Source organism: Eschscholzia californica, unplaced genomic scaffold, assembly GCF_041429995.1.
Source record: "Eschscholzia californica isolate CP2 unplaced genomic scaffold, dmEscCali1.0.p SCAF_1, whole genome shotgun sequence".
Lineage (NCBI taxonomy): Eukaryota > Viridiplantae > Streptophyta > Magnoliopsida > Ranunculales > Papaveraceae > Eschscholzia > Eschscholzia californica.
Window position 1 is genome coordinate 1,565,393 of NW_028238198.1, and position 27,956 is coordinate 1,593,348.

A 27,956-nucleotide genomic window follows, 5' to 3' on the forward strand; every position below is an offset into this window, starting at 1 on the left:
ATGATGAATTCTAGTCAGATTAGTACTACTAGTGTGACTGTGTGAGCATAGATTCCATCATCACTCTCTTTCTCTCTCTAAAATATAAACAAACATTAGTAGATGAATAATAATTAATCCAAATTTGAAGAGACAAAGGTCCCGCTAATTAATCTACTACTACTAATATTTTTGTACTGTAATAATCCCACTTTATTAACTTGTTTGTCTCTTTGGGAATTTCACATCTTTCACCCTCCCTTTATATCTTCACTTTCTCTCCCTTTCCCCACCTCTTTCTACTCTTTCTCTCTCTCTAGAAAAGAAACTTCTCTCTAAACCCAAAAGTGTGTGATTCACAATTAGGGTTTTTGGAATGTATCAACCTCTTTCATGATAATACCTTCTTTCTTCTTCTTCTTCTTAAGCTGATTTGAATTTCAATTCTCTATGTTTTAAGAGAAATGGGGAAGAATGAAGTTGTATTCTTTCTCATTTTAATGGTTTTAGTTTGTGGTTTTACATCCATTGCTTCAGCTACTCCTCCTTCAAGTAACTCTCTCTCTCTCTCTCTCTCTCTGTAACTCTCCTTACCCCCATTTCTGAACTTCAATCTTTAGCTATTTTTAATGTTCTTATATTTTTTTGTAGAAATTGTAAATGGGTATATCTCAAATGCTCTTTCTTCACTTATGAAATGGGTATGGTCGATGAAAGCCACCACCAAAACAGGTTAAACATCTCTCAATTGAAACCCACATTTACTTTCTATCTCTCTTGTACTTTTGTTTCATTGTGTATTGGAAATTGGTTATTACCATTAATTAATTTATTGGGGTTGTGGGTGTTCCATTTGTGTGATTAGCTATTACTGGTCGTCCATTGATGAAGTTTGAAGGTGGGTATACTGTGGAGACTGTGTTTGATGGAAGTAAGCTAGGAATCGAGCCGTATTCGATTGAAGTTTTGTCTAATGGGGAGCTTCTTGTTTTGGATTCTGCAAATAGTAATCTATATAAGATCTCTCAACCTTTGTCTCGCTGTAAGTACTATTGCTTCTCTTCCAATGCTTTAAATTAAGTAAACAAAATTCAATGATATAGTCCTCTTTTAGAAGAAACAAATTTGTGTTTGTGTTTAAGAGGTTTTCGTAGTTAGTGAACATTCATCTCTAACATTTATAGTGGTTTTCGTAGTTAGTGAAAATTCAATGATATACCCTATTGTAAAAGGGGACCTATTAGCATCAGACCAAGTCAATTTGTTTGTGAAAGGACCCTTTAACAAAAACGGGGAAGCCTATAAAACTTCCCGTAGTAGGTTTCTATTGGCATTACTACCACACACGAGTGTATAGTTCTTAGCCACTAAAAACAGTAGAAAGACAATATTTATTTTGAGGGACCGTAATTTTCGTTTTAATGGGAAACCCCATACTTTGTAAAACATAACCATTAACCTTGTAATGATGATGACCGCACAAAAGGAAGCCCACTGAATAGCAGTTATATGCCTTGTACGTCATATGCCTACTTTTTTGAAACATTTCCAGTAGTTTTGGTAGATGGAGACGGACTTCTGAGTTTATATGTTTCGATGCAACAACGAGATTGTAATTGTAACAAGTAACTTTGTTGGTTGGTTGGTTGATTGACCACATTTTATTCATGAAATGGATGTGACCTAAGATTAAAAAGATTCTTTGATCATTGAATTAGTCATATATCAGTAATGTCATTGTAATATAATACAACACAGATGTAGTAGAAATAAGAATAACAATTCGACTAATCTCTATGTATATGAATGAGATGATTGTTGTCACTGTGTGCAAATCTATTTCAACATACCTCTACATGTTATCCAACAATTTAAAATCTTTTAGCCCTCAGACGTTAAATTATGGTTACTAGTTAGTACCTAAGTTTGTAATGTTTAATCTTTTGGGTCTTAACGTTGTAACTCTTTTACTTATAATAGTATTTTGGCTTCAAAAAAAAAAAAAACAATTTAAGATCTTGTCTAAAAGAGGACTGAAATTAACTCTGCATAGTCACCCGCAGTGAGACTATCATTCATAGAATCACAAGGAGTTGCCTTGGTGGCACAATCAAGGATGAATACTTTACAGTAAGATGATTATTAAATCATAAATACCAATGTTAAACAAATTAGATATCTGTATACTTCTTGATGCGGCTTTGAATCTGGCACAATCAAGGATGAATACTTTATAGTAAGATGATTATTAAATCATAAATACCAATGTTAACAAATTAGATATCTGTATACTTCTTGATGCGGCTTTGAATCTTGACGCAGAAAGCGAAAACTCTGCACTCCGTAGAGAATTGATAAAACTATGTTAGATAGATTCTCGAGGCTATCTATCACTATGGGTTAGCATTGTCCTAATGAATTAATGATCCTTTAATAAATGTCTATTTTGAGAAGGAAAATGTTGAAATGATGTCAAGCAACCATTTGCTATTATTGTTACGTGTCATTTGTAGTGAGATCTATTCTTGTGTTGAAATTTTTTGGTTCTCCTATGAACTAAAAAACACATGTTTTTGTGGTAGTTAGGCGTACATCACATTGAATGAAATGAGTAGACGGATTCCCACCCTCACCTGACAAAACATGTATTTTTAGTGGGAGTTAGACACAAGTCAAGCAATGTGCCATAGGCTCAGAGTAGAGTGTGGGTCTCTATAATTGTAAAAAAGTTCTTTTTTGAGTAAATGATAAAAAAACGATTTTACTTGGGGAACTTTTTACCATTTACCAAAAACGGCCCCCATAAAACTTCCCCAAGTAAAATCATTTTCTTTTACCATTTATTGAAAAAAAGAGTTTTTTTCCAATTATATAGACGCACACTCTGTTCCAAGTTTATGACACAATCCCTGACTTTTGCCTAACTCCCACTAAGAATGCATGTTTTGTCAGGTCAGTATAGGAATCCATCTACTCATCAATGTGATGTACCTGCCTGACTACCACAAAAACATGTGTTTTTTTAGTATAAGAGCAAAAAAATTTCAACACAGTAAGTAATCCTCCATCAGAGTTCATCTCCTTAAGAATGAGGTAAAACTAGAGTCTACTTAGTCGAGTTGGTTTTTTATTTCTACATCTGTGTTTTATTATATTACTGATAAACGATATTAATTTATTGACCTGAAAATCTTCTTAATCATCTTAGGTCTCATCCATTTCATTAATAGAATGTGACCAATCAACCAACAAAGTTACTTGTTAGTTGATACATATACAATCTCGTTGTTGCATCTAAACACATAAACTCAGATTCCGTATCCGTCTACTAAAACTACTAGAAATGTTTTAAAAAAGTAGGCATACGACGTACACGACCCGTAACTTCTATTCAGTGGACTTCCTTTTGTGCGGTCATCATTACAAGGTTAATGGATATGCTTTACAAAGTATGGGGATTCCCATTAAGACGAGAATCACGGTCCCTTAAATAAATATTGTCTTTCTACTCTTTTTAGCAGCTAAGAACTTTATACTCGTGTGTGGTAGTAGGGCCAATAGAAACCTACTACACAAATTTCATAACTAAAACGAAGTTTTATAGGCTTCCCCGTTTTTGTTAAAGGGCTCTCCCACAAACACATTGACTTGGTCTCATGCTAATGCCACCTTGGTCCGCACCGAGCCTTCCCTCGGGTGTCCCTGACTTGTCATGTCCGTGCCACCTTGGTCCGCACCGAGCCTTCCCTCGGGTGTCCCTGACTTGTCATGTCTGTACCACCTTGGTTCACGTCGTGCTTTGCCTTGGGTCTCCCTGACTTGCTATATTCGTGTCACCTGGTTCTATTTTTTTTTGAGATTCTTCACCTTTCTCGAAAGAATCCTCATATGCACTTCTTTTCTTACTAGAGAGTTATCAAGACTGTCTCCTCTTTACTCATTTCATCTTTAACAACTCGCCAGTCGAGTTCTCCTGAATGAGTGTAAGGCTATTTAGCTACTCGAAGTAGCCTAATTCTTTTCTCACTATATTTATCACTGATTTATAGCTTCGTTTTTTAGTTTCTCTTCCACATCAAGCTTGTCGCTGACTGTAGTTTGTACCAACTAGAGGTTTCGGCTGAAATTTCTTTGGAGTTCTTTCTTAACCCCAAGTGTTCTCGATGCAGATAGTAGGCCAAAACTTGTTGCTGGTTCATCGGATGGATACACAGGGCATGTAGATGGGAGGCCGCGAGAAGCAAGGATGAACCATCCGAAGGGCCTTACAGTGGATGATAGAGGGAGTATCTATATCGCGGACACTATGAACTCTGCCATCAGAAAGATTAGTGATGCAGGTAATTCAGTTAATAGTCCCGATTCTAATCCTACAGAACTTGTCCCTTTTTGTTTGTCGACGTTTCATAAACTAACCCTGAAAATATCAAATGAACTATAATGTACAGAATGACTTTTTCTTCACTAATCTCTTCTCGGAAGGATTACTTACTAGAAAGATAAAAACATGCTTTCTGAGCTTCTCTAGCAATTCTTCTTTTTTAATATGATATAACGATAAAAATGTCGGAGCTACAGCTTTTATAAACGAGTAGAAATAGCAACTGAAACTAAATAATATTAAGCATGCGTTTTGATGCCTCAGAGCATATACTACATTCCCAAAAGACTGTTATAACTTATAAGATATCTTTAGGTGTAATGTAATGGTGGAACTCGCACAACTATTCTTTGTAGGAGTGACCACAATTGCGGGAGGAAACTTGGGTCGAGGAGGGCATGTTGATGGGCCAAGTGAAGATGCAAAATTCTCTTCTGATTTTGATGTGGTTTATATTGGAAGCAGTTGTTCTCTTCTGATCATAGACAGAGGAAACCAGGCAATCCGAGAGATCCAACTCCACTTTGACGATTGTGCTTACCAATACGGATCTGGTTTCCCTCTAGGTAAACGTTCTACTCCAAATTCTTTTCCCAAATATATAAGATGGTAAATCTCAGTTCGATTGAGATGAGTATGACGATGAATCTTCGTTTGATGGTGAATCTCATTCTGCTTTCATCACATTTGAATGGGTAAAGATGTTAATTCTTAGTTCGATATTTGCAGGGATTGTGGTTCTTGTTGCAGCAGGCTTCTTTGGTTACATGCTAGCGATGCTTCAGCGAAGAGTGGGCACAATGGTGTCTTCACAAGATGTAAATATCACCACCGTCTTAATTTTAGTAATAGTGAGAAAAGTTTATATGAACATAAAATTGAACACATCTTTTTGTTTCCTTTTTTTTTGTATAGGATCTCGAGACCAGGAAACAAAGCATTTCTCTCAGTCCATATCAGAAGCCACCGAAATCATCACTAAGACCACCATTAATCCCAACTGGAGATGAACAAGAAAATCAAGAAGATGGCGTATTTGGGTCATTGACAAATCTTTTCATGAACGCCGGAACATCTTTCACAGAAATCGTTGGAGGGTTGTTCGGATATAGAAAGAAACCTCTGAAACATCAAAACCAGTACCAAAACCAGCGTTCGAACTCTTGGCCATTACAAGAAAGTTTTGTGATTCCAGACGAAGACGAGCCACCTTCTATCGAAACTAGAACACCAACTCCGAAGAAGACTTACGCGTTTATGGCCAAAACCCCGGAGAAAACCCATCATGTTAGACCAAGTCGAGCTTACTCTAATGGGTGGAATAGTGATCTCCATCAAAATCAGAAGCAGCAGCAACAACAACAACAGCATTATCGACGGCATTACTCGACAAGTTCACAGACATATTACGAGCCAAGTTGTGAGACAACCAAGGAGGTTCTCTTTGGGGCAGTTCAGGAAGATCAACAGAAGACCAAATCTCAAGTCAATTTCATGGGTCATCCCTATGATTATTATTAAACTTGTCTGCAATTTCTATTATATCACTAGATTTCAGATTCAAAATATTATAATACTCTTGAGGTGTAAAAGCTATATTTTTGTATGAAGACTGTCCAGCATTAGTTTTCTGTCACAAATCAAAAATAGATCCATAGATTATGTTTCACCTAACAGTCCAAAAGTACAAGATTTGAAATAATTTAAGTGGGGTCATAATTAATATTTAAACAGATTAGGTAATTGTTCACAAAATTTACATAAAAATTTGTCATCTTATTAAATTGATTCCAATAAATTTAATGTAATGAATGAAGAAAAACTAGTCAGACCCTGAACAGAAATCTTATGTAGATTGTCGTGATTTGTGTTTTTTGTGACCTTGATCTACTAAACAACGAATCATAATGATTTCTGTTCGGAGTCTGTCTAGTTTCTCTTGTTCTCTAGCATTACTCAATTTACAATAGGTCATACATGTAGAATGAATACTAATTTGTTGTAAACCCGCTTTACAAAAGTTAAGTTTTATAACCACACTTTTTTCCTATAAAACGTTCACGCGATAACATGTGTCGATAAATTTGACATTCAACGTTTGTAAGTTGACGAGCTCTCTAATATGAACATTGTTTTTTCGTCTGTAATGTAAACAAATGACTCAGTATCGAAATAAACAAACTTTGTCTTTCTTGTAATTTCATTTTGTTACCAACTTCAAGTTTGTATTTTCCTATGAGAGTGAAGTTTTATTCAAATAAACATAGCACATTTTTGTCATGAACTCCACGTTCTTTTCCTACTTAAAACCTAAAAGATCTTCTCATTAACAATTTTTATCCCTTAAAAGCATTACCTAATACCCCCTCTAGGGACAAAGATTACTTGATATATAAGCTAACTCAACCACTCTTTTCAATTTGGGAACATCACCATTAATTAGGATAAAAACTTGTATATGATCTTGACCATCCAAAATAATTGACCACTTTCCCCAAATGAATCTCAATCATTAGATTAATCAACTTCTATTCTTGATAATCACCACTTCTACTTGTAATCATCTGATCCAAGGAATTTAAGTGTTCAAGAATAATGACCATTGTACCCTTACAAAATTAGAGAAATTACACTAAAGAGCCTTACTACACTTTTGTTCTATTTGTCACTCAATGAGAGCACCTACCTTTCACTTTTGGTAACTGGAAGCAACAACTTTGTCTTCCTCACTTTTGTGAAAAAAATCAAGATTCCATCTTCCAATTTTTAGGGTTTTTCTACCACTGCTAGGACAGTAAACAAGTCAGACTTGTCAAGTTTTAATGGTGGATTCTTCTCACCAAGGTTGGTACTCTGCAATTTTCAATATATCTTAGAAAACATAGAAAAAATTGTTCAGATTCATTTGATCTCATATGAGATGGGGGTTTTCTGTTTTACAAAAAACCTAATGAATGAGTTCTGGGTATCCCTTTGATCTCAAAATTTGTTAAGAAATTAGATTTTTTTGATTGATTTGATCATACCCATCTCCTAAAATGTCTTCAATTCAATCTCAATTGCAGAAAAAAGATGGTATCTTTTTAACACATCCACCATCTATATCTCCTCTGTTTTCTCACTTGAGTTCTTCTTCACCAAACAGTAATTACCCTAAAGAATCAACACAAATATCATCATCTGGTAGTAGTAAATTGAGTCCAGCTATCATCTTCATCATAGTAATCATAGGAGCTATTTTCTTAATCTCAAGTTTACTTCATTTAGTAGTTAAATTCTTGTCAAGACACTCTTCTTCTTCATCATCATCTTCAATTTCTCAATCTAATAGATACACAGAGTTTAACTCTGGTTCTGATGTTCTTCAAAGACAACTTCAACAACTTTTCCACCTCCATGATTCTGGTCTTGATCAAGCTTTCATTGATCAATTACCAGTTTTCCTTTATAAAGAGATAATGGGTAGTATATCAGAAGCTTTTGATTGTGCTGTTTGTCTTTGTGAATTTTCAGAAGAAGATAAATTGAGATTACTTCCTTTATGTAGTCATGCTTTTCATATAGATTGTATTGATAAATGGCTTCTCTCAAATTCAACTTGTCCTCTTTGCAGAGGAACCCTTTTTACTCCTGGACTTCCTCCTATTCATAACCCAACTTTTGTTTTTGATGATTCAAGAGAAGAAATTGAAGTACAAGATGATAATAATGAAAATGGGGTTTCAATGGAAATTGAAGAAACAAGAAGGGTTTTTCCTGTGAAACTTGGGAAGTTTAGGAATGTTAATAATGGAGGAGGAGAGAGAAAGGAAGAAGAAGAAGAAGAAGGAGAGAGTAGTAGTAATAATTTAGATGCAAGGAGATGTTACTCAATGGGTTCATTAAAGTATGTGGTTGGTGAATCAAATCTGCAAGTTGCTCTGTCTCATGATAAAGATGGAAATGATAAGGATTCTATGAAAGGGCAAAATGGGTATTCTTTATTTAATGGAGATCTTGAAGAAGGGAAGAAGTTGAATAATAGGAGTAAAGGTGAGAGCTTTTCTGTTTCTAAGATTTGGCTTTGGCCTAAGAAAGATAATTTCCCAACTTCTTCAAACAAATTTGTACCTTAGGGCTTAGTGTGTGAAAATAGATAACTATTGAATGGATGAAACTAAAGGTATCTTGTACTATATTTATTACTCAAATTACATCCTCAATAAGAGTTTTTTCTTTGTGTTCTTGTTTTTCTTCTTCCTTTGGCATTTGTATGTGTGATTTGTGAAGACAGTAATGTGTCGGTGTATACAGATGGCTCGCATGAGAAAGTTGTCGGTAAGTTGCTCATGGCTTGTGCAGAGTAAACATCTTGCCGACCCACTCTCTAAGTCACCTCATATGACAAGTTCGTACGAAAAAGAATTAACTATATACATCTTATAATGGGAACACGAAACGTTATGTTTGTAGAATTAAATCTTCCAAAATTAGTTGATTGAGTTACAGGATGATAGGGCTTGCCAGTTAGTGATATTGTACGCTTGAGCACTTTAGAGCTTTAAAATTTTAAAAAGCCTCATAAAAGAAGAGTGTTTAACCTCTTAAGAGCGAAATTACACGTATTATAGGATGATGTAGACTAGCCTTACGGGTTGCTAGTAATACTCGGGCCTCACGGTTTTATGTTCACATATATGGTCATATCGTCTCATTCACAATAACACTAAAAATGGTTAATTATAGTTTATTATTGGTAAGGAGTTCACCTCTACCCTACATATACCAAACAATTACAAATAAACAAGAAAAGTCCCATTACCATCCACAATCAAAACCATCCAAAGAAATGACACATAAAATTGCTTAACCTAAACAAGAGATAATATAAAATATAGAATTTAAAAGAAATTACAAAAACCCACCATCTTGATTACTTTGATAGGTTGGTAGTACCACCATTAGGAATTTTTTGTTCTTAATTTTTTCGATGACATATTAAACACATAAAGAATAGTTGTTCATATACGAAACGTAAAACCAAATAAATTTCCACTACTACAATCAAAAATCAACCATCAACTACTATCACAAATTCGAATGTAAAGATACCTTTTTTTTTTTTTTTTCCGAATCACCACTTGATTTTTTTTTTATTGAAGTGATAATTGGGCCATTGGGTCCATGGGCCATATCATCCTAGGTAAAAGAAGGCCCATCTTTTCCAAGATCCATAGAAGATTTAGCAGAAACCGGAATAGAAGCATACCGGGATGAGAAATCCGGGTACCCGTAATCTTCTTCAAAATACCCATTTTCTCTCGCTCCTTCCTCGAAATTAAGAGCATAACTTAACGGATCGTACTGAAATTTCTTACCCCCATATCCTCCGCCGCCGGCGCCGCCGCTATTACCCCTCTGGTGGTGGTAATGATGGTGGTTGTTCTTATTGAACCGCCGGATAAATGTCTTCCATTTAGGACCAGCAACAATTTCCGACCATTCTCTTACCTTCTTGAACGCTATTATACCTTTATTCCACCATTTATCTTCGTATTGATCTGATGACGACGACCCTTGGATTCTTTCCCACCAAGCGGCGGATCCGACTGCCTGTGATGATCGATCTGATCCGAAACAAGGTAACCAAAAACAACATCCTCTTTTTGTGAACATAATTTCAGCCATTTCTTCTTCTTTATTTGATGATGATGATGATGATGGTTCTTGATGATTTTGATCTGCCGCCCCCACCACCATTTCTTAATTTCAAACCCTAACCCTAATTCTCTCTCTCTCTCTCTCTCTCTTTCTCTCTCTAGAAATTGAGGAGATGAGAATGGGGGTAAAAGTAAAATGCCAGGAGTGGGGAGCCTCTAACGGCTCGAAATTGTAAATGAAACGGATCTTCTGATTTTATATCGGAATTTTCTCTCTCTCTCTCTCTCTCTCTCTCTCTCTCTCGTTTTAACGGGTTTTCCCGGTTTTTTCGTTTTTCTTGGTTAACAACGTGTCAACGTGGGTTAACAAACCTCACCTTATATATCACTATTACCAAATCTCAATGGTACAAAGATTTAATGATTAAACACTCAGCTCTGAAACATGTAGATCCTAGGTTCGATTGGATCTCATGAATGTTCGATTAGATCTCATGAAAGTGCAAATGAGAGACTTAAATAAGCGATCCCCTCAATTTCCTCATGTGACAAGGTTGTATGTGTCAGAAGACGGTTGATTGAGTTTCAGATTCCACCACGGATGTAGACATCCACATTTTTTTTTTTACGTTTCCCTTTCCGAGCAGGGATCCCCAGGGGTGTTGGGTAGGTAGCTACGGTTCCATCCGGACAGGATAGACACATTTCACCCTTAGACCGCTTGGGCTAGCGTACGATTATTCATGAACGGTTTCTCACATACTCATTTTTAATTCGAAAATACTTTCAAAATATTGGAAAATGGGTTACATATAAAGTGAAACAAAAGTAGAAATCTTCAAGTGTATGATTATTCTTAGAGAATAGATCCTTCTTTATCTCCCATAATTCCTTCATCATAGGTCTAGCTTATACCCCAAGAACAACCCCAATCATTTGGGCCGTACCAGCTTCTATCTTCTGACTTATGCCCATTATTGGAGAGAATGAATCACAGAGTGCTCCATTAATGGAGTTCGGGACACATGCTTACAAGTGTATGAGATGTATTAAGTGACCCAAGTACGAATATTACCATTTACTTGGGACATTGATCGTGGTTCCTGATTCCCATTTTATCACCTACACATGCATATATCATTTGAAGTACAAATTGTTACAGATAATTGAATACTATTCTTATACAAAATAAAAGATCAGTAACCAAATCAAGAAGATTTTGATAAAATAACAGACTCATAATTCTCATGGGTCTGCAGTTCCAGCAACATCATCGTCGTCACTTGAACCCATGCTGTTTTCGTCACTAAGATCCTCATCATCGCTACTTTCTTCGGCAGTATTGTTTGAAATGTTCTCTCTCTTCGCGTAACGTTCACAGTACTCTGTTGAAAATGAAAATTTCCGTTGATGTTCGAGGAATAACAGTTAAAATCTATTATCTAACTATAATGATATTGAAAAGAGTTAAGATGATCCTTAAACCTTTCACTTTTTGTTCATATTGTTGCTTGTCTTTCATCATCAATGATGCCGCGTCGCCGTTCAATGGGTCTGAAGGATTGGGGTAAAGCAAAAGCTGAGGAAGGAAAACTTCGAAAACATTCAGAAGATCTGCAACACATTGGGCATATAAAGATGGTAAGGCCAAAGGAGAAGTATTTCCGAGAAAGCAAACAAGTTTTGCATAAACAAAAAATTTATGAATATGGTCTTACCAAACATTGGGCTCCAAGATTGGTTTATGACATCCAAACACACAGAGCCGGACCTAAAAGGAACATTAGAGGTAATGAGTTGGATTAGATAAACTTACGAATTATAAGATTACACGAAAAAGTTAATACAAGTGCTTCAAGCATAGGCGAAGAAAAGAGATGGGGTAGCTCTCGGATTATGTTGATGTCTTGGTTATGGTCTTGGTTAGATGAATTAACGAACACTTTCAACTTCCAATGGAACATCAAGGATAACTTGCGCAATTAAAAACGATTTATACGTTGGTCCGTAGAAATAACAAAGTCGTAGCTTATTATAAGAGGGAAAAAAATACTGATATATATGGTTGGAAATAAAGATTATGTATGCTCACAATTCATCAACATTTGGATGGAAAATTTTGTTCATGAAGCCAATAGAAGGAGACTTGTAAGGGTAGGCATCAGGCAGTTCGACGCGGATTTTCCACACTCCACCTTCATAAAGGCCTGCAACCACGCAAGTCAAAATGGTAAGCATATGAAAAGATGAATTGAAGTCCCAGATAGATGAGTTTCCGTTCACATTGTAGGCTGCGGATGATTATATAGTACATGAAACATCCTGGACAATTTGAATAGATCAACTAGTACTTCAAAATCCAAATGAGTTGGGAATTTAAGTGGTTAATGGCTCCATATAATTAGAGAGAGTAACAATGATTTAAAAAAACCCGAGTTAGACCAACTTTCTCATAGAGTCTTATGTTATCCCCGAGTAACTTCAAGTTAGAAACAACGCGTAAAAGTCAAGGGTCTCTGTCACTCATCCGACTTTCAAAGTGGCAAAACGGGAGAAAAAGATGACTATGGCCTATGGAAAACTACTATTTATAGCAATTATACTCCACAAACAATCAATCGTGATTAACGATGACAATGGCATATAGTTCTAAGGAGACATGAACCATCACAAAAGCCTAACGGGCGGATAAGATATCACATGAGCAAAATCAAGAGAGGCAGCAAAGAAAACTTACTTTCTTTTGGACCATGGAACTCCACGTTGAACTCACTGAGTCCGTCATTGATTGTCTCCACAGTATAGTCACTCATCATCCTAAGTAATCAACATAAAGTAGAGGTACTAAATCGATCATTATCCAAGTAGTCAACCAAAATATATCAAAAGGCACTCATATACTTGCCTCATTAATCAATGTCATACTATCTGTTTATTTGATTAATGTCTACCTACTTCTCTTTAGATTTTTTTTTACCATATTGGCATGACTAGAAGTACTTCGAAGTACATAACTTGCCTGAATAGCAATATAGATTTCACATGTTATACTGAATATCTAACATTTTGTCTTCACAGTTAGGAATATCATTAATGCCCACACCAAGGCAAAATTTATGTTCATAACCAAGGGGACTAGAAGCACCAAGGTCCTACAAGTTCTATGCATAATCGAGGGGCAGAGGGCCAGAAGCATCTGCATTCAACAAAGAAAATTTCACAAGAACCAGGTTGAAAATTGTCTACAGGGCGAAAGCGTATATTTCCATAATCACAGATAATTTCTCAAGTTGGCGAATATGAGATTGTCTAAGTTAGACAATGTTTAGCTCGATGTCAAGCTATGACGGAATTTTAACATCTCACCTCTTTGTTAACGAAAAGGAATTGAAACTACAAGAATGGAATAAAAAGTTACTCCCAAAAAAATAAGTGGAACTTACAACTTCATGACATCCATATCTCTCCTCTTACTTGGAGACGACATCTTTTCGAACTGAGTCTTATTGTTCAAAACCTAATCTGCTGCAGGCATCACAAAACTTAGATGATAAAGTTGATTATGGAAATAAATGAAATAACTACTACTAGCAATAGTCAACTACATCAGGTGCTAAAATTCGACGGAAGAAATCCAAGAGTTATAGGTTTTCAATAAAACTAAAATTCATGGAAACACAAAAACATAGTTAGCATTTTCGATCGTTCTATAGGTCTTACTAGAAAAACCCCTAAAATTACCACAAAATCAAACATTCATGTCAGCTCCATACGAGACATGTGGAAAACTTCTTTTTCCACTTGCTTGATGTGTGTCGACGAATTACCACAACTTAAGGTGGAAAGAAAAAACTACCTCAGTGGATGAGCATCTACTTCGACATCTATGTGGCACTTATTTATTTGGCAAGTTCAGAGTTTCAAATAATTCTCTTGCTCAACAATAAGAATATTCAAATGTTACTTCGTTCAATTTGATGTTCATAAAGCTGCTCATTGTAAGTGTCATAAAGAATTTGATTGGGAAGTACAATGGTATAGAATCCAAATAAATCCAAAACTTGGGTGATACATCCTTCAACTGAACCCAAGAGTGTCGACTTCCTTACCAAAAAGAAGAGCCGACTAGATAATATCTTAATGCACTCACGCAACGTCGGACGCACATTGAGGGATCACATTATGAGCTCATAGTGACAATGTACATTCCGGAACGAGATCTTAGAAATGGAAATTCGTCACACGGGTCATGGAAAACTAAGAAAAGAACATTAGTCTGAATAGCCAGGAATACCATGTACAAACGACTACTACAGGAATACGCTATCGCTCCTTACACTTATGAAGAAGGTAACAGCTATGTTGTTGTTCTAAGGGATGGATTGGTGTGGTGACAAATGAAACCTAGATTTTCCTATTGATTAATATATCAGACTACCTTTAGTAGATGCAAAGTTGAAGAATACACAAAGAAACCATTATACCCCAAACAAAATGAGAATCAAAATTTGAAGTTTGGATATAATTAAATGAAGATTATGAACTATTTGCATAGACAAAAATGGAAGATAGAGTAGTACTTGGTCTAATTCAGTGAGGGGATAAACAACTTCACTATAGATCAATCATTATATAAAGAGACAACCACAAGTAAATCAAACTATTTAAAAGGAACACACTATAAATTGATTATGCTTTTGGGTTCTGAATTTAATCATGTTTTAGGATCTACCCATTACCCAAACTTAATCTCCCCAAAAGAAATACAAACCTAATATGGATCTGAAGAACAGTGAAAAATTTACAAAAATTATACCCTAAAATTGAGAAAACAAAAAAAAGTAAGAACAACAACCATAGTAGAGAGAGGGAGAGAGAGAGAGAGAGAGAGACGAACCAAGGTAGGTTTGGTGATTAAGAGAGAATTGCAAATTGGAAATAGTGAGATTGGAAGAAACTGGAAGTTGGAAGGATTTTGATGGAGAAAGTTTTGATGACCCTTTTTTTTCTAGTCTAGAGAGAGAGAGAAAGAAAAGGGGAAAAAAAAAAAAAGATGTTGGAGAAGACGTTGATGTATCCATTGCTTAGCACGTGCAGAAAAATGGTGAGTTGACATGGATGGCCATCTTGGAAACCTATCCTATATGTTCTTCTTCAAAACAGAGACCAAATACTAAGGGCAACTCTAATTCAATGGGCTATGACCCTCAGACCCAGGCCCAACACCAATCTCAAGCCCAAGCACAATTTCAAGCCCAATCCCAAGCCCTTAGATTTTTGTGGGCAATATAGTCCAAGCCCATAAAGAAGTCTTGAAGAGAGTAAATGTTAGTCAAATTACAAGTAGTATAGTATAAGTGATACTGCTTATTTCTTGATAAGACCGAAATGGATAAAAGCGATTAGTTGCAAATTGAAAGTAAAACAAACCATATGAGGAACTTGCTCGGGGGTTTGATGTCAAAATAATTAAGAATCATCAAATAGTGTGTGATATACTCGTTAATAATAATAGATTTTGTTACTCGTCAGATGATTGCAGATACGTAATTCAATACTTTGTCAATGACACTTCTACTTATCAACATTTAACTGAGACATTTATCTTCTATTCCAAACATTTAACATGTAGACAATAGTTCACTAATTTCTTCATAAATACGAAAACCATGAAATGCTAATTTTAATTAAATAGTGAATTAGCACAAAAACAATATAATAAAATTAACAAAAGAAAAAACAAAGAAGGGAACTCAATAAGCCACTATTTTAGTGGTTTATATGCCATGCATATATGTAAATTGATCATCCTTGAGTTTGAGATAATAAGTTGCCATTAAGAAGAGCTTGAAGAAATCTAAGTTTTAACTTCAAATGCAGAATGTAGTCGGCAGTTTGAAGAAAAAGTCGATTGGGTCTTAACCCTTTCCCACCAGGCACTAGCCTTTGCAGCCTCTTGACTTTCATTCGAACTGAACCACCACCAACCACCATGACCCGTCTTCTCTTTTGCTGTCTAGCCAACATTCTATATATTCTTGTAGAGAGAAAGAAAGAAAGAAAGAAAGAAAGAAAGAAAGAAAGAAAGAAAGAAAGAAAGGAAGGAAGGAAGAAGAGAAAGCAAACAAGAGAGAAATTTGTAATGTGTAGTGAGTGAAAGAAGAGAATGGTGATGGTGTTATATATAGAAATGAAAGAGAAGATAAAGAGAAGAATAGGGCATGTGCTTGGGGGGGTTGATTTTTGTATTTTACAGGTAGTTGAGGACTTGATTTGAAATTATTTATTTTTGTTGATTGGACACGTCAGACGGCCAATCCTTTTTCGTCATTTAATGTGGGAAAAGGGGACCACTAACATATTTTCGTTGACGACTCAACGTACACACGTGTCTGCCAGCTATTTGTATTACACACATTCCAACTACATCTACTGGGGTTTATCTGCCTCGTGATTCCCAACATTTTGCCCACTCCAATGCTCTCCGACTAATTCGACTCCATGTAATAACAATGTTTATGCCCGGCACATCTCCCGACCTTGGTGATGTGTACGGCATAGATCTAGAGATAGAAAGTTAAAAAGTTTTTGTCTTTAGATCTATGCCCTACATATCACCCGATCGGAATTCAGTTGTGAGATGTATCAGCATAGTATGACGACTGTAAGTAAGTAGACAACAAAGTGTGTTGATTTGATGATCAGAAGATGTGACACGAGAGAATAAACATGAGGCGCAAATTAAATCCGACAAAAGAACATCAAAATGGGCTGATTGGGAGTCGACACAAATTAAATCCGACAAAACATGAGGCTTGAACTTCCTATCAATTCATAAAACAATAGCCGTTCTTAATCTTCACCACTAAAGAAGGAATAAGAAGGTCTTAATTCACATGTAGCTAACCTTAAGATTGGAAGATCAAGTTGATTGTTCAGGTGTCTCAAGTGGAAAAGCTGCACAGGATCGATCCTGATATTTAGGTGGCCCGAAGCAAGGTCCGAAAATGTGGCTCCTATATTCTACTAAATCATAAATGTATATATGTATTACAGAAAAATTGGAAGTACTGCAAAATATTTACATCATACGTAATATAACAATGACGATTTTCTAATAATTACAATCACTGAATTTTGTTCTTCTTACACTTTTAGATGAATTTGTCGGCCATATCCTTCTCAATAGATGATATAGCTAATCCATTTAACATTTTTTGTGACATATTAGACTGAATATAAGACTTAATTGACTTTAACTTAGAAAAACTTCTTTCTACAGAGGCAACAATAATCTCGTATCTTTAACAAATTTTTGTAGGAAAACCCATGTATTACGGTAAGAACCTGATCTCATATCTTTCAAAAATTTAGTACTTCACTTGGTCTTATGATCGATAAAAGATGCTTCAACACTTTCAGTTTAGAAAATATGTCGAGTCAGTGGCGGATCTATGTGAGGGCGAGGGTAGGCTATAGCCTCCCCTCAACCCCCACAAAAGTCGAAAGGAATTGAGAAGTAGCCCCCAACCCCTCCGTGTAACGAATAAGAGATTTGACGTTCTTAAGTCGAAAGGAATTGAGAAGTACCCACTTCTATAATTATTAATCAATATATTTTTGTGGCCCTTTTTTACTAAAAAGATTTGATACATGGTGGCCTTTGTTGTGTTTCTTTTATCGATGGGCCTCTTACGAATTCCTTAAGAAAACAATACTTTGGTGGCCCCCATAAACCGGTGGCCCGAAGCGACGCTTTGTTCGCTTCGGATCCGAGCCAGCCCTCAACTGCACAAGTGGAGCTCTATACCTTCGGGAAAATGCGATCAAACTAGTATGAGAAATAAGCAAATTAAAGTGATTCTCTAACTTAGTGTTAGATGTATAACATTTGAGTTTCCGCTTATAACATTAGGTAACATCATAACCGAACAGAAAGTCCACCAAGAAAAAGGGAAAGTTGACTCGAAATTGGAGACTGTTTATTTTTTTGTGGGCTAGGAATAGATTTTGACTTTTAACTCCTAGCACTGCTCTAAATATCTACATAATTTTGTTACTTACATTTTTTTTTTCTATGAGACTATCCTGAAGGGTCATTCTGATTTACATCACTAATATATTAAGCAACCAGTTAATTTAGCGCAATCTTTAATGTTTTTGTCTTTGTTATTACCAACTATGAAGCAATTAGAACTTAGGATTAAATCTTAACCTTATTTAGCTATGTATCTAAGTCAGTTGTAAACTCGATAGTCAAAAAGTTAACGCTTACCGTTGCTAATGCAACTGCATATGTTCCGTATACTATAATAATCAATGTTGAACTATTAATAGTATTTGATTATTCAAGGATTCCTTGCCTCGTTGGCCCATTTAAGATTCACCTATACCAGATTAAATTTGAAAGAAGAATATTTTTTTACTTAATAAGAAAAAAAATATCAAAAAGAAGAAAATACCTCCCTCGTATATTATCCAGATTCGACAATCAAAATTGGTAATCTAAGGTATTCTAAATCTGATTTATAACACCACAAAAGCATCACATTTAATTGGTCAATAGATTAATTAACATTATGTCGTTCACCAAGTAAAGAATCTCAACAGTAGTTGTGAGGTTTAAAATATTATCGTCAATAAAGTACATGGATCAAAACCCTAAGTCGATTGATAAGTACGCAAGTACATTACATTTAAAAGAAGAAAGAATAGTTAAGTTTCACTGGTTTCTTAAACATCTCTATATTTTTTATTACTTTTATGGGAAATCCTGATGTGTGCCTTTTAACCCACTTTCATCTAAAATGCATTATAAAAAAATGTATCAACTAAGTTTTGCTGTCATGTTTCGTAGTTGAAGAGAAACTCTTGCTTAAAGAAAGAAATATGGACCACAAAATTGTGTCATTAATTCCCATTTGCATTGATCTAATCTTGGTTTTCTTAATTATTTTTTCAAGGACTCATTGGATTTAGAGCATTGATAACCAATTAGTTTTACTTGAAACAGATTGATAGTTGGGTTGATTCCATTTAGTTCTTACAACGTTATCAATGCACTTGTTTGCCCTTGCATATGACTAGCTTCTATTTTGACCATCTTTTTATTTATTATTACTTTGATATTTTTATTTCTAAATAAAAGAAAGGGGGCGATTTTGACAATATTAATGAGCACTACCAATGAATATGATAGAATGGAAGAGTCCAATTCTCTATCTAAAAGAAGACCTCTATTGTGTTTAAAATTTACCGTTTTTATGAGTAGAAATCCAACCACCTCAATTGGAGATGAGAAGCGATTCCCCATTGGTAGCAAATGGTTATCCATTAGGGGGAGAATAGTATTTAAGAAGCATAAAATTATGCTCCCACTCTTTCAAGACGGATTAACAAGGCCAGCTACCTGATCAACTTTCGTAATTAAATGTCGTTACTGTATGAATAGATCTTACCTATTACTCGAGAATTTATGGGTAGAGCCTAAGTTTACCTTAATTTTTTCTTTTCCGGAGTGGACTGCCATTGTTGTGTGGAAGTGAGGAAGTGGAGTAAGAGATCCAAGCAAAGGTGGGGTTAGTGGTAGGGCACTTCACAATGCACATTTCACACTATCACATGCATGCACATGTACGGTCTAATTTCCCAATATCCTTTGCTTAGGCAAACTTAGGGAATACACTTTTTATTTAATTACTAAGTTCTAGCTCCCGAAAATCCCAAAACGAAGAGAATTTTCTTAGAATTTTAGCAGAATTAATGTTAAGAATTGAAAGTAAAGCAAAATATATTGTTGCGGAAGCGAAATAACATTGGAATCCATTACTAAAACTAAAGAAGAAACAAGAAATAACTAATGATAAACTAAAATAATTGTAAAGAAAGAAGATGCAATCAAGGGGTTTGTTTATAATTCAATTCAATGTCTTACAAGATAAAATGGACCTATCGTTTGTAGGTATATATTTCAAATTAAATTAAGAAATCAGTAACTTTTCACATTAAGTTACTAAAAATTTATCTAATTAGATGAATACCTAGTCTAATCTAATTAGGTAAAGAATCATTGCTCGTGAAAAAGAAAAAGAAAATTCGAAATTCATTTTCATTCATAGTTGGTATAGAAGCTAAACGATGCTTGATTTTCTATTTTAAATTAGATATGAAATGAAAAATAATAAATTTGCCCATACTTATATTAATCTTTGACTAGTTTAAGCCCTAAATAGATAGGAATAGGGGGCAAAATTTGATGGGTGCAATGTGCCATCATCTAATTCAATGATCTCTCACAATTATTTGCCTTCACTTCTTAGCCAATCATTGTTTAGTGCCTACACACCCAAGTCAAACTTGATGTGGGCAAAACAAAAATAAATATGATAAATTTGCTTTGAGCCATCTCCCTTTATCTCATTATGTTTTGTGGTTGTGGCAACTTCCATGACATATTGCACAAACTCAATAAGAGAATTGTTAATTGTGCCCAATCTTATATCATTGGCTGTCCCAATCATTATCCTGTGCAAGCCTTATTTCCACCCAAAGGCACGATATATATATTTTTAAAATTTATATACGCTGATTTCCATGAGTATTCTTATATGTGCTTGCAAATTTTAAGATACAAGTTTTAAAATTTTCATTTCCTCACCCAGTAAGCATTGAGAACAGTATAACAAGTACTTAAAGTTCTGTGTTTTGGACGTAACAACTCTTGTAAATGTTAGACAATAAAAGAAGAAGAATTTGTTTCGATAAATGACAACTAGTTGACCAATTGTTTGAGGTGTAGTGGTAAGTGGTTTTCCCTTTGCTTCGTAATTTATCAATTGTTAATTACGATAAAATCCAAGCTTTGCTTAGTGAAGTGAGCACCCACCTTGCTTGGGTTATCCACGGGCCCGAGTCGAGTCGCTCGAGGATGCTTATAGCCAATTTCTAGAAGCCCATTACTACCTTAGCTCTAGAGGAAAATCTTAAAGACACTACCAAACATAATGAAAGCCAAGCCTCCACTAATTGTGACTTTCATGGAGCATAAGGTGACATTGGCTCAACTTGCATATAACATTCCTTTTTTAACATATCAACTTCAACTTTTCAATTTAAAAATAGTTTGACCTCAATACCTAATTATTCACACTTCCATTTTTGTTTGTTCAAAATAAAAGTCCCAAATTGGTCTTCCAAATCATGAATTTTGAATCACCCAAAGTAGTGAAACAGAGGATTTTTTAAAATAAAAAGTAGTGAAACAGAGGTAGAGAAAACAGAGAAGATAAGAAATTCATGGAGATTGGAAGAGAGAGAAGAGGGTCTTATCTATGGGAGGTAGTAGTTCCATTTGTAGGTATGTCAATGGTGGAATTCACTGATGTTGGTATTAACACACTTAGTAAAGCTGCCATGACTCAAGGAATGAGCCCTTTTGTCTATGTTGTCTATTATAATGCCCTTGGTACTCTTCTTCTCTTCCCTCCTCTCCTCTTTCATCACAGGTACTCTCTCTCTTTCTCTCTCTAAAAACCCTTTTTGTCTCTTCAAAATCTAAACTAAACCCTAGTTGTATTTTGTTTTTCAGAAGAAGGCAACCACCACTAACCTTTACCCATCTCTCTATCTTCTTCCTCCTTGGTTTAATTGCGTAAGACAAGTAATTTACAGTGATAAAAGTTCATTAATTTATTTCAATTTCTCATTTTAATTCTGGGTTTTTTCTTGGTTATTTAGGATAGGGTTTGGACAAGTAGTTGCCTTTATTGGTGTTAGATATAGCTCCCCAACTCTTTATTCTGCTCTTATAAATCTCATCCCTGCTTTTACCTTCATTCTTGCTATCATTTTCAGGTACTACTTCATAAACCCTAATTTTAATTTGATTAGTAGTATTATCTATCTGGTTTAATCTCCTCTGATTTTCAATATTTTGTGTGAATTTAGAATGGAAGAATTAGACTTGAGAATTCAAAGTAGTCAAGCTAAATCATTGGGAACCATAGTTTCAATCTCTGGGGCATTCATTGTTACTCTCTATAAAGGACCTCCAATCATATTTAGGGCTACCACCATTGATGATCATCAACTTCTCTCATCTTCAAATCAATCAAATTGGGTTCTTGGTGGTATTTGCCTTTCATTGATTTGTATCTCAAGTGCCGTTTGGAACATTATTCAGGTACTCAAATACACATATCTATATTCATTTAATAAAAAATTAAGGCCGTCTTCGTTTTTTTGCTCATCGTTTGGTTCTGACTCGTCTGACTTAAATCAGCTACTCAGACGAGTCAAACATTATGAGTCAGATAAAAACAAACGTTATGATATTTGACTCAAGTCCATTTAGACTTATAATCCGATTTCATATCCAGACTTGAAAAAACGAATCCTACCTACCTTACAAGTTGAGTTTGAATCTTTTATTACGTTTGTGAGTATCTAACTCAAAATCAAGTAAGTCGACAAAGCAACCATTTTTGTTCTTCGACAAAAGCTCGAAGTAAATTACGTTACAAAAAAAAGCTCGAAGTAGATTCTGAATTATAACTTATGTTTGTTTACATAGACAGCAACTATAAAGGAGTATCCCTCAAAGATCACAATAGTCTTCTACTCTACTTTGTTTGGGACTATCCAAAGTGCAATAATCTCTTTGATTGCAGAAAATGACCCAAATGCTTGGAAACCAACATCTGGTCTGGATCTGATTGCCATTATATATGCAGTAAGTTTATCATGTATTTGAACTATGCAAAATTGATGAATTTGACCCATTTGGGTTGATTAAAACTCCATTGTCTAATTTTGGTTTTTTTTTCTTTAATGGGTTTAGGCAGTGTTTGGGTCAGCAATCCGAACAAATGTTCATACTTGGGGATTGCAGAAGAAGGGTCCTGTTTATGTAGCCATGTTCAGACCAATGGGGATTGTCTTTGCAGTTTTTACTAGTGTTACCTTTCTTGGTGACACTCTTCATATTGGAAGGTACAAAATTGATTAGATTTATCTCTTTTATAGTCATTTCAAAATATTTGTGAGCCCGAGTCGTTTATATTTGAGTTATCGTGGTCATATGCACAATACTCATTTCAAAATATTTCAGACTTAAATCTCTCAGTTAGGAACTATTTTATGTTTGACTCGAATAGACCCAAAATCAATTAAAGTTTGCCATGCAGATGAGTCAGACAGAAACAAACATTCTCAAACTTGACTGGAGTCGATTTTGTACTAGGAGAGAACATGAGCGCCACAAATTCTAATTTTTTTTTTGTATCTGATTCAGTGGGTTAATTTTTTGAACAGTGTGGTAGGAGCTGTAATAATTACTACAGGGTTTTATGCTGTGATGTGGGGGAAGGCCAAAGAAGGGAAGGTGATCGTTGAAGAGTACGTTGATGATAGAGTGGATAGTTTGGGATCATCGACACATAATGCCCCTCTCTTACAAGGCAACGACGTCATCGCATAGTGATTGTCTCGATAATGCACTACCAATTCAACTACCTGTTGTTGGCCGCTTTGTATATACATACGTCTTATGTGCACTTGTCTTGTACACCTATATGTTATGATTACACCTATGTTAACTTCTTTTGTATCTATAAAACATTGGTTAGATTGAAAAAATGAATTGGTCTCCATAAAGCCAAAAAGACCCTCACCAATAACCAGGCCAAGTTTGGAGTCAACTCATAACCTTGACTCAGTTGAAAGTTAGTATAATGAAAAAAAGGGTTAAAAAAATAAAGCGCCGCTGCCGGGGATCGAACCCGGGTCACCCGCGTGACAGGCGGGAATACTTACCACTATACTACAACGACTTGATTGTTGATTGATATAGTTATTCCCTAATTAAGTCATTAATATAGAAATTAGGATAGTGTAGAAAGACCTAGTTATTCTAATGAGTTTGTCTATTTAAATTGATATATGATCCAACTACTAGAAATAGTAAGAATTGCACCACAAGAAGTTACATATTTCATTCTTTATCGAACAATCTTAATTAGCTTTAAATTATACACAACACCAGAGAGGAACTCGTTGTTCGTAATAGACTTTTATTACCATAACTAAATACAACCAAGCATAACTTAACAATCTTCTACTTTTGTTGCAAAGGAAAAAAATGGGAGTAGAAGTATCCAAATATGTTACTCAACTTCAAAAATTCTGCAAAAAAGAAGCACAAATAGGAGTATATGAATTGAGTACATAAATAAGATCAAGATAATAGAATTAAAGAAGAGAGGTGGGTTTAGGACTCATGAGGTGATTTTTGGTACCTTTAATCTTGTTGATGTTTCATGTCATGAGATCATCAGACATCGATGAAGGTATACAATGAGTTGTAAGTATATCTAGTGTTGCTGCTTTTGCTTTCTTGGTTTGTAGTATCACTATCTGCTCATTCAAACAAAAAACGATAGACCATAAGACAAACAGACAGATAGACAAACAGACAAACCGAGAGAGCGAGAGAGAGGGACCTTCTGGTAGTCCAATTCAAAATTCAAAAATCCATCATCACATTCCTCCACCATTGACACCAGTTCCTTGAGATTCTTTATTGGTTTACCATTGAAAGCGAGAACCTAAACAAGTTCGCATAACAAAACCCTCTCACAAACTAACCCGACGATAGTGGAGACAATAGAGAACTAAATGAGTTGTTATTTCAATTGTCACCTGCGTGTTAACAATGTCTTCGTATCCGATGTTTATATCAGCTGCAAGAACCTACACAAAACACCCACACATTTTTTAACAAGATCAATCACTAAGACCGAATTGAGAAGACAAGGATATAGGATAAAAAGGCCAAAATGAAATGAAGAAAACACCTGAGATATCACCACTAGTTGTTCATCTTCTGATTGTGCCATTGCATAAAAGTATTTTGCCAACAGTTTAACTGGTGTATCCTCTTGTGTATCATACTAATAACCCGAGTAAGAAACACGTAAACTTAGTCACAAAAAAGTACTCGAAAGGTATAGTAACTGAAGATAAAAACTTCTATTGAAAGGACTATTCCTCTATATCATATCTTTTGACGATTTTGATAAGAAAAAAAATGTACTCACCTCGGAACGAAGATATGGAACAGATACAGCAGTGAAGACTAAACCGGCAATGATATAATAAGGAGGTGTTCCCGTTATATTTGGCGACATGAGTTGTTTTCGCGTTGCTAATTTTATATTGAACTCTAAAATCTCGGAGTTGCGAAGAACTTTAATTACAGCGTCATCTCCGGTATATCTCTGAGAAACAAGATAATTGAAACCAATTCGCTCTCCGTGCCTAAACGGGACTGAAAACACAAAATGGACAAATATGACTAATGGAGCATCGAGAGATACGTGAAGCATCAAAGTTCCTATTGCAGGATGTCGTTGTAGTATCCAACATTGTCTGGGAAGTGTCTAGATACTAGGCTATAGGTGGGAGCTCAAGCTTAGTAAGTGTCGACCCCTTTTGGGTGAGGCTCGTGAAGCATTTGCCAAGATATAAACCATGCACCCCTTAGGCCTGGGTCGTAAAAGCGAGGAATATATCGGTAACTGTTGGGGTATGGGTCATTACTTGAAAATGTCGTATTAGTGTCAAGCTAAAGCTACCAAAAGATATAGCTAATTTGTCATGTCTTTCTACAGATTAATCTAACAAGTTTAGTAGTTCTCTAAGAAAATCCAAGTTGCTTGCCTGTTCCATCGTTAGCAATATCAATTCCATCAAAGCTGATGAGCACATCAGATGGTTTCAGGAACTGAAATTCTGGCGAAGTTGGCTCAATTCTTTTAATACGAACGCCCTTCTGATCTGGTCCCATCCCCATTGCTAACCGCATATCAGGATTTTCCATCTTCTGCCACTCAACCCCAAGAGTTGGGAAACCTGGAATGACATGAGAATTGCTTAGAGTTTAGAAGGAACTTTGAACACATAGAAGACTAGAAGGATGACAAGAATATAGAAGAATAAACTTCAAAAGTACCCGTATATTCCTCTTTCTTCTCATAATCCTCAATGAAGTGGTTAACGACAGTCGTTGGTATAAGATAACCGATATTCTCAGCATTTTCGTCTTTTAGGGACTGAAATGCGATACCCACGCAGTTTCCTTTATCGTTGAAAGCAGGCCCACCGGAGTTTCCGGGATTTATAGCAGCATCAATCTATAAAAGCAACCATATGGACGAAAACCTATATATATATAGGATAATAACATAAAAAAAATGAGATATTGTATTGTTGGCGTTTGATGGTGTACCTGCAAACCCAATAGTTCATTTGATCCATGGGCATATGACAACATCTCCATACGCGAAACAACACCACTTGTTACAGAAATTGTATCTCCTCCGATTGGGTAACCCACAACAGTTACAGCATCTTGGAGTGCAGGTAATGACCCGAATTCGACAGGTGAAACTCCTTCCCAAAACTCATCATCTTTCACTGTCAACAATGCTGCCGAATCACAAAGAACAATTTGGCCGTCAAAATCATCGAAAAATAAACTAGTTTGGGTACTTGAATTTGATCTATGTGAATCTAAATATAAACTTCTAATTATCCCTTTAAATTTGAAATTTCTAACTTTGCATTGTTTTCTTATCTTTCTATGTGTCTTCCATCCACCTTATAGACCGCCCATCAACCAACTACATATTATGTAATAACTAGCACAAACACAAACACAGAGACTCAAGCTTGTTAATGATGGAAATCCATTAGTATAGGTTACCTAATTTTCTGAAAATCTACCAATTTAAACCAAATAATAATTAAGTTTGTAAGCTTCCAACTCAAAACTATACCCTAACTTAAACCTTCACTTGCAAAACTCTTGTTTAGTCCATGTGGGACTACTCTCACTTATCAAGCTTAGTAACTATGGAGCCCTTGTGGGTGCTTTCATGAAGCTTTAGCCAAGAACAAAATACCGCACCCGTTGGGCCTAGGCTTGGACTTCAAAAATAGAGTCAGTATCGATAACTGCTAAGACTTGATGCGTTACGGATGGTATGAGTTTAGGGGAAGAGCATTGAATAGAAGTAGTCTAGCACTCCAATCTAAGTAGTCTAACACTTCAATTTTTCATCACATACACTTAAATGTAGAGAGAGAATCTATAGAGAAAAAGAGAAAGAGAGTTACCCATATCACACTCAGTTCCAATAGCTAAGACAGTAGCCAAGTACTTGACATCAGAGCCACGTTTCTTGAGCTTGACTTGTGTATAATGCTCAACTGAATGGGCATTAGTCAAGACTCTTCTTCCCCCAATTATAAAACCAGTACTACTCGAACTTCTCTGTCTCTTTCTTTGCCATGGAAGTGAAAAATTAGGTGAAGTATGAACACAGAATACTTTAACAACAGCATCCATTAAAGGTACCACCTTTTCTCTTCCACTTCCACTACTTAATCTTGGTGATCCAGCAGCTGAAACTCCATAATATTCACCATTACTATCAATCGGATTCTTATACCCAAAACTTCTTGATCTAGATGGTACTTTCTTTACAAGTTCTTTTGAATCAGAATTCGAGATCTGTAGTTTACTAATTGAAAAATTAACTTCATCCATGGCTACCCTTTTGAAGGAACTCAAAATTGGGTAATCGAAATTCTAAGAAACTAAACAGTAAGAGATCAAATTAAAGACCACCCTAGTTCAGTTTCACAGTGAAAATGAAAACCCAAATCCCTGATTCGATCATAAATGCTTTAACTTTCTTCTATGTGTGAACTAGCAAGTGCTCAGGAGTCAATTTTAATTCCATCAAGTCAACCACTCCAATATCTGGGAACTCCATATTTGACTCTTGATATCACCGTTGGATTGGAATACTTTTGAGTTTTTTTTAGTGGTAGATGAATTAGATCTGACAGTTGTGCGAGTTAGTAGAGTAATCCGAGATGTACTGTATCATGAT

General features: G+C 35.5%; 6 protein-coding genes and 1 non-coding gene across 8 annotated transcripts; 3 read left to right on the plus strand and 4 right to left on the minus strand.

Moving 5' to 3' along the window:
• Positions 1-6,007, plus strand: LOC147563036 (uncharacterized). The gene is made up of 7 exons (XM_086633935.1): positions 1-531; positions 631-711; positions 845-1,021; positions 4,149-4,319; positions 4,717-4,926; positions 5,090-5,178; positions 5,276-6,007. The coding sequence occupies exons 1-7, from the start codon at positions 444-446 to the stop codon at positions 5,879-5,881; spliced, it is 1,422 nt and encodes a 473-aa protein (XP_086490061.1). The 5' UTR covers positions 1-443; the 3' UTR covers positions 5,882-6,007.
• A 778-nt stretch (positions 6,008-6,785) lies between these two features.
• LOC147563037 (RING-H2 finger protein ATL46-like) lies at positions 6,786-8,596 on the plus strand. Its single transcript, XM_086633947.1, has one exon. It carries the CDS (start codon positions 7,399-7,401, stop codon positions 8,473-8,475), a length of 1,077 nt encoding a protein of 358 aa, XP_086490073.1. The 5' UTR covers positions 6,786-7,398; the 3' UTR covers positions 8,476-8,596.
• Positions 8,597-9,346: 750 nt separating this feature from the next.
• LOC147563038 (uncharacterized) lies at positions 9,347-10,234 on the minus strand. Its single transcript, XM_086633976.1, has one exon. It carries the CDS (start codon positions 10,097-10,099, stop codon positions 9,539-9,541), a length of 561 nt encoding a protein of 186 aa, XP_086490102.1. The 5' UTR covers positions 10,100-10,234; the 3' UTR covers positions 9,347-9,538.
• Positions 10,235-11,112: 878 nt separating this feature from the next.
• Positions 11,113-15,160, minus strand: LOC147563039 (ubiquitin-conjugating enzyme E2-23 kDa-like). Of its 2 annotated transcripts, none has more exons than XM_086633965.1 (7): positions 14,897-15,160; positions 13,443-13,521; positions 12,737-12,816; positions 12,092-12,206; positions 11,718-11,770; positions 11,485-11,613; positions 11,113-11,384 (listed from the first exon to the last, which is right to left on the minus strand). In XM_086633965.1, exons 2-7 carry the CDS (start codon positions 13,484-13,486, stop codon positions 11,245-11,247), a joined length of 561 nt encoding a protein of 186 aa, XP_086490091.1. In that variant the 5' UTR covers positions 13,487-13,521; positions 14,897-15,160; the 3' UTR covers positions 11,113-11,244. The 2 variants fall into 2 exon arrangements, with proteins under 2 accessions (XP_086490091.1, XP_086490084.1); XM_086633958.1 differs by having other exon boundaries at positions 13,443-13,524; positions 14,897-15,119.
• Positions 15,161-21,035: 5,875 nt separating this feature from the next.
• Positions 21,036-23,755, plus strand: LOC147563040 (WAT1-related protein At4g15540-like). The gene is made up of 7 exons (XM_086633804.1): positions 21,036-21,503; positions 21,587-21,649; positions 21,736-21,852; positions 21,946-22,180; positions 22,571-22,729; positions 22,838-22,989; positions 23,311-23,755. Exons 1-7 carry the CDS (start codon positions 21,295-21,297, stop codon positions 23,474-23,476), a joined length of 1,101 nt encoding a protein of 366 aa, XP_086489930.1. The 5' UTR covers positions 21,036-21,294; the 3' UTR covers positions 23,477-23,755.
• A 1-nt stretch (position 23,756) lies between these two features.
• TRNAD-GUC (transfer RNA aspartic acid (anticodon GUC)) lies at positions 23,757-23,828 on the minus strand. Its single transcript has one exon. It is a non-coding gene; the product is annotated as a tRNA-Asp (tRNA).
• Positions 23,829-23,965: 137 nt separating this feature from the next.
• On the minus strand, positions 23,966-27,821 carry LOC147563042 (protease Do-like 9). The gene is made up of 10 exons (XM_086633780.1): positions 27,175-27,821; positions 26,285-26,484; positions 26,009-26,189; positions 25,717-25,908; positions 25,095-25,324; positions 24,852-24,947; positions 24,697-24,747; positions 24,498-24,602; positions 24,294-24,411; positions 23,966-24,180 (listed from the first exon to the last, which is right to left on the minus strand). The coding sequence occupies exons 1-9, from the start codon at positions 27,605-27,607 to the stop codon at positions 24,313-24,315; spliced, it is 1,587 nt and encodes a 528-aa protein (XP_086489906.1). The 5' UTR covers positions 27,608-27,821; the 3' UTR covers positions 23,966-24,180; positions 24,294-24,312.
• Positions 27,822-27,956: the final 135 nt, after the last annotated feature.

What these genes read in the sequence shown, in the direction of transcription:
- LOC147563036 (XM_086633935.1), top strand. Translation starts at nt 444, where the DNA reads ATGGGGAAGAATGAAGTTGTATTCTTTCTCATTTTAATGGTTTTAGTT. An exon ending in CAGAAAGATTAGTGATGCAG is followed by an intron (nt 4,320 to 4,716) that starts GTAATTCAGTTA and finishes TATTCTTTGTAG; the next exon opens with GAGTGACCACAATTGCGGGA. An exon ending in CGGATCTGGTTTCCCTCTAG is followed by an intron (nt 4,927 to 5,089) that starts GTAAACGTTCTA and finishes CGATATTTGCAG; the next exon opens with GGATTGTGGTTCTTGTTGCA.
- LOC147563037 (XM_086633947.1), top strand. Translation starts at nt 7,399, where the DNA reads ATGTCTTCAATTCAATCTCAATTGCAGAAAAAAGATGGTATCTTTTTA.
- LOC147563038 (XM_086633976.1), bottom strand. Translation starts at nt 10,099, where the DNA reads ATGGTGGTGGGGGCGGCAGATCAAAATCATCAAGAACCATCATCATCA.
- LOC147563039 (XM_086633965.1), bottom strand. Translation starts at nt 13,486, where the DNA reads ATGTCGTCTCCAAGTAAGAGGAGAGATATGGATGTCATGAAGTT. An exon ending in GTTCCATGGTCCAAAAGAAA is followed by an intron (nt 12,207 to 12,736) that starts GTAAGTTTTCTT and finishes GCGTGGTTGCAG; the next exon opens with GCCTTTATGAAGGTGGAGTG. An exon ending in ATCTTGGAGCCCAATGTTTG is followed by an intron (nt 11,614 to 11,717) that starts GTAAGACCATAT and finishes AATGTGTTGCAG; the next exon opens with ATCTTCTGAATGTTTTCGAA.
- LOC147563040 (XM_086633804.1), top strand. Translation starts at nt 21,295, where the DNA reads ATGGAGATTGGAAGAGAGAGAAGAGGGTCTTATCTATGGGAGGTAGTA. An exon ending in CCTCTCCTCTTTCATCACAG is followed by an intron (nt 21,504 to 21,586) that starts GTACTCTCTCTC and finishes TTTGTTTTTCAG; the next exon opens with AAGAAGGCAACCACCACTAA. An exon ending in TGATTGCCATTATATATGCA is followed by an intron (nt 22,730 to 22,837) that starts GTAAGTTTATCA and finishes TAATGGGTTTAG; the next exon opens with GCAGTGTTTGGGTCAGCAAT.
- LOC147563042 (XM_086633780.1), bottom strand. Translation starts at nt 27,607, where the DNA reads ATGGATGAAGTTAATTTTTCAATTAGTAAACTACAGATCTCGAATTCT. An exon ending in TATTGCTAACGATGGAACAG is followed by an intron (nt 25,325 to 25,716) that starts GCAAGCAACTTG and finishes TTGTGTTTTCAG; the next exon opens with TCCCGTTTAGGCACGGAGAG. An exon ending in TTCCATATCTTCGTTCCGAG is followed by an intron (nt 24,948 to 25,094) that starts GTGAGTACATTT and finishes TCGGGTTATTAG; the next exon opens with TATGATACACAAGAGGATAC.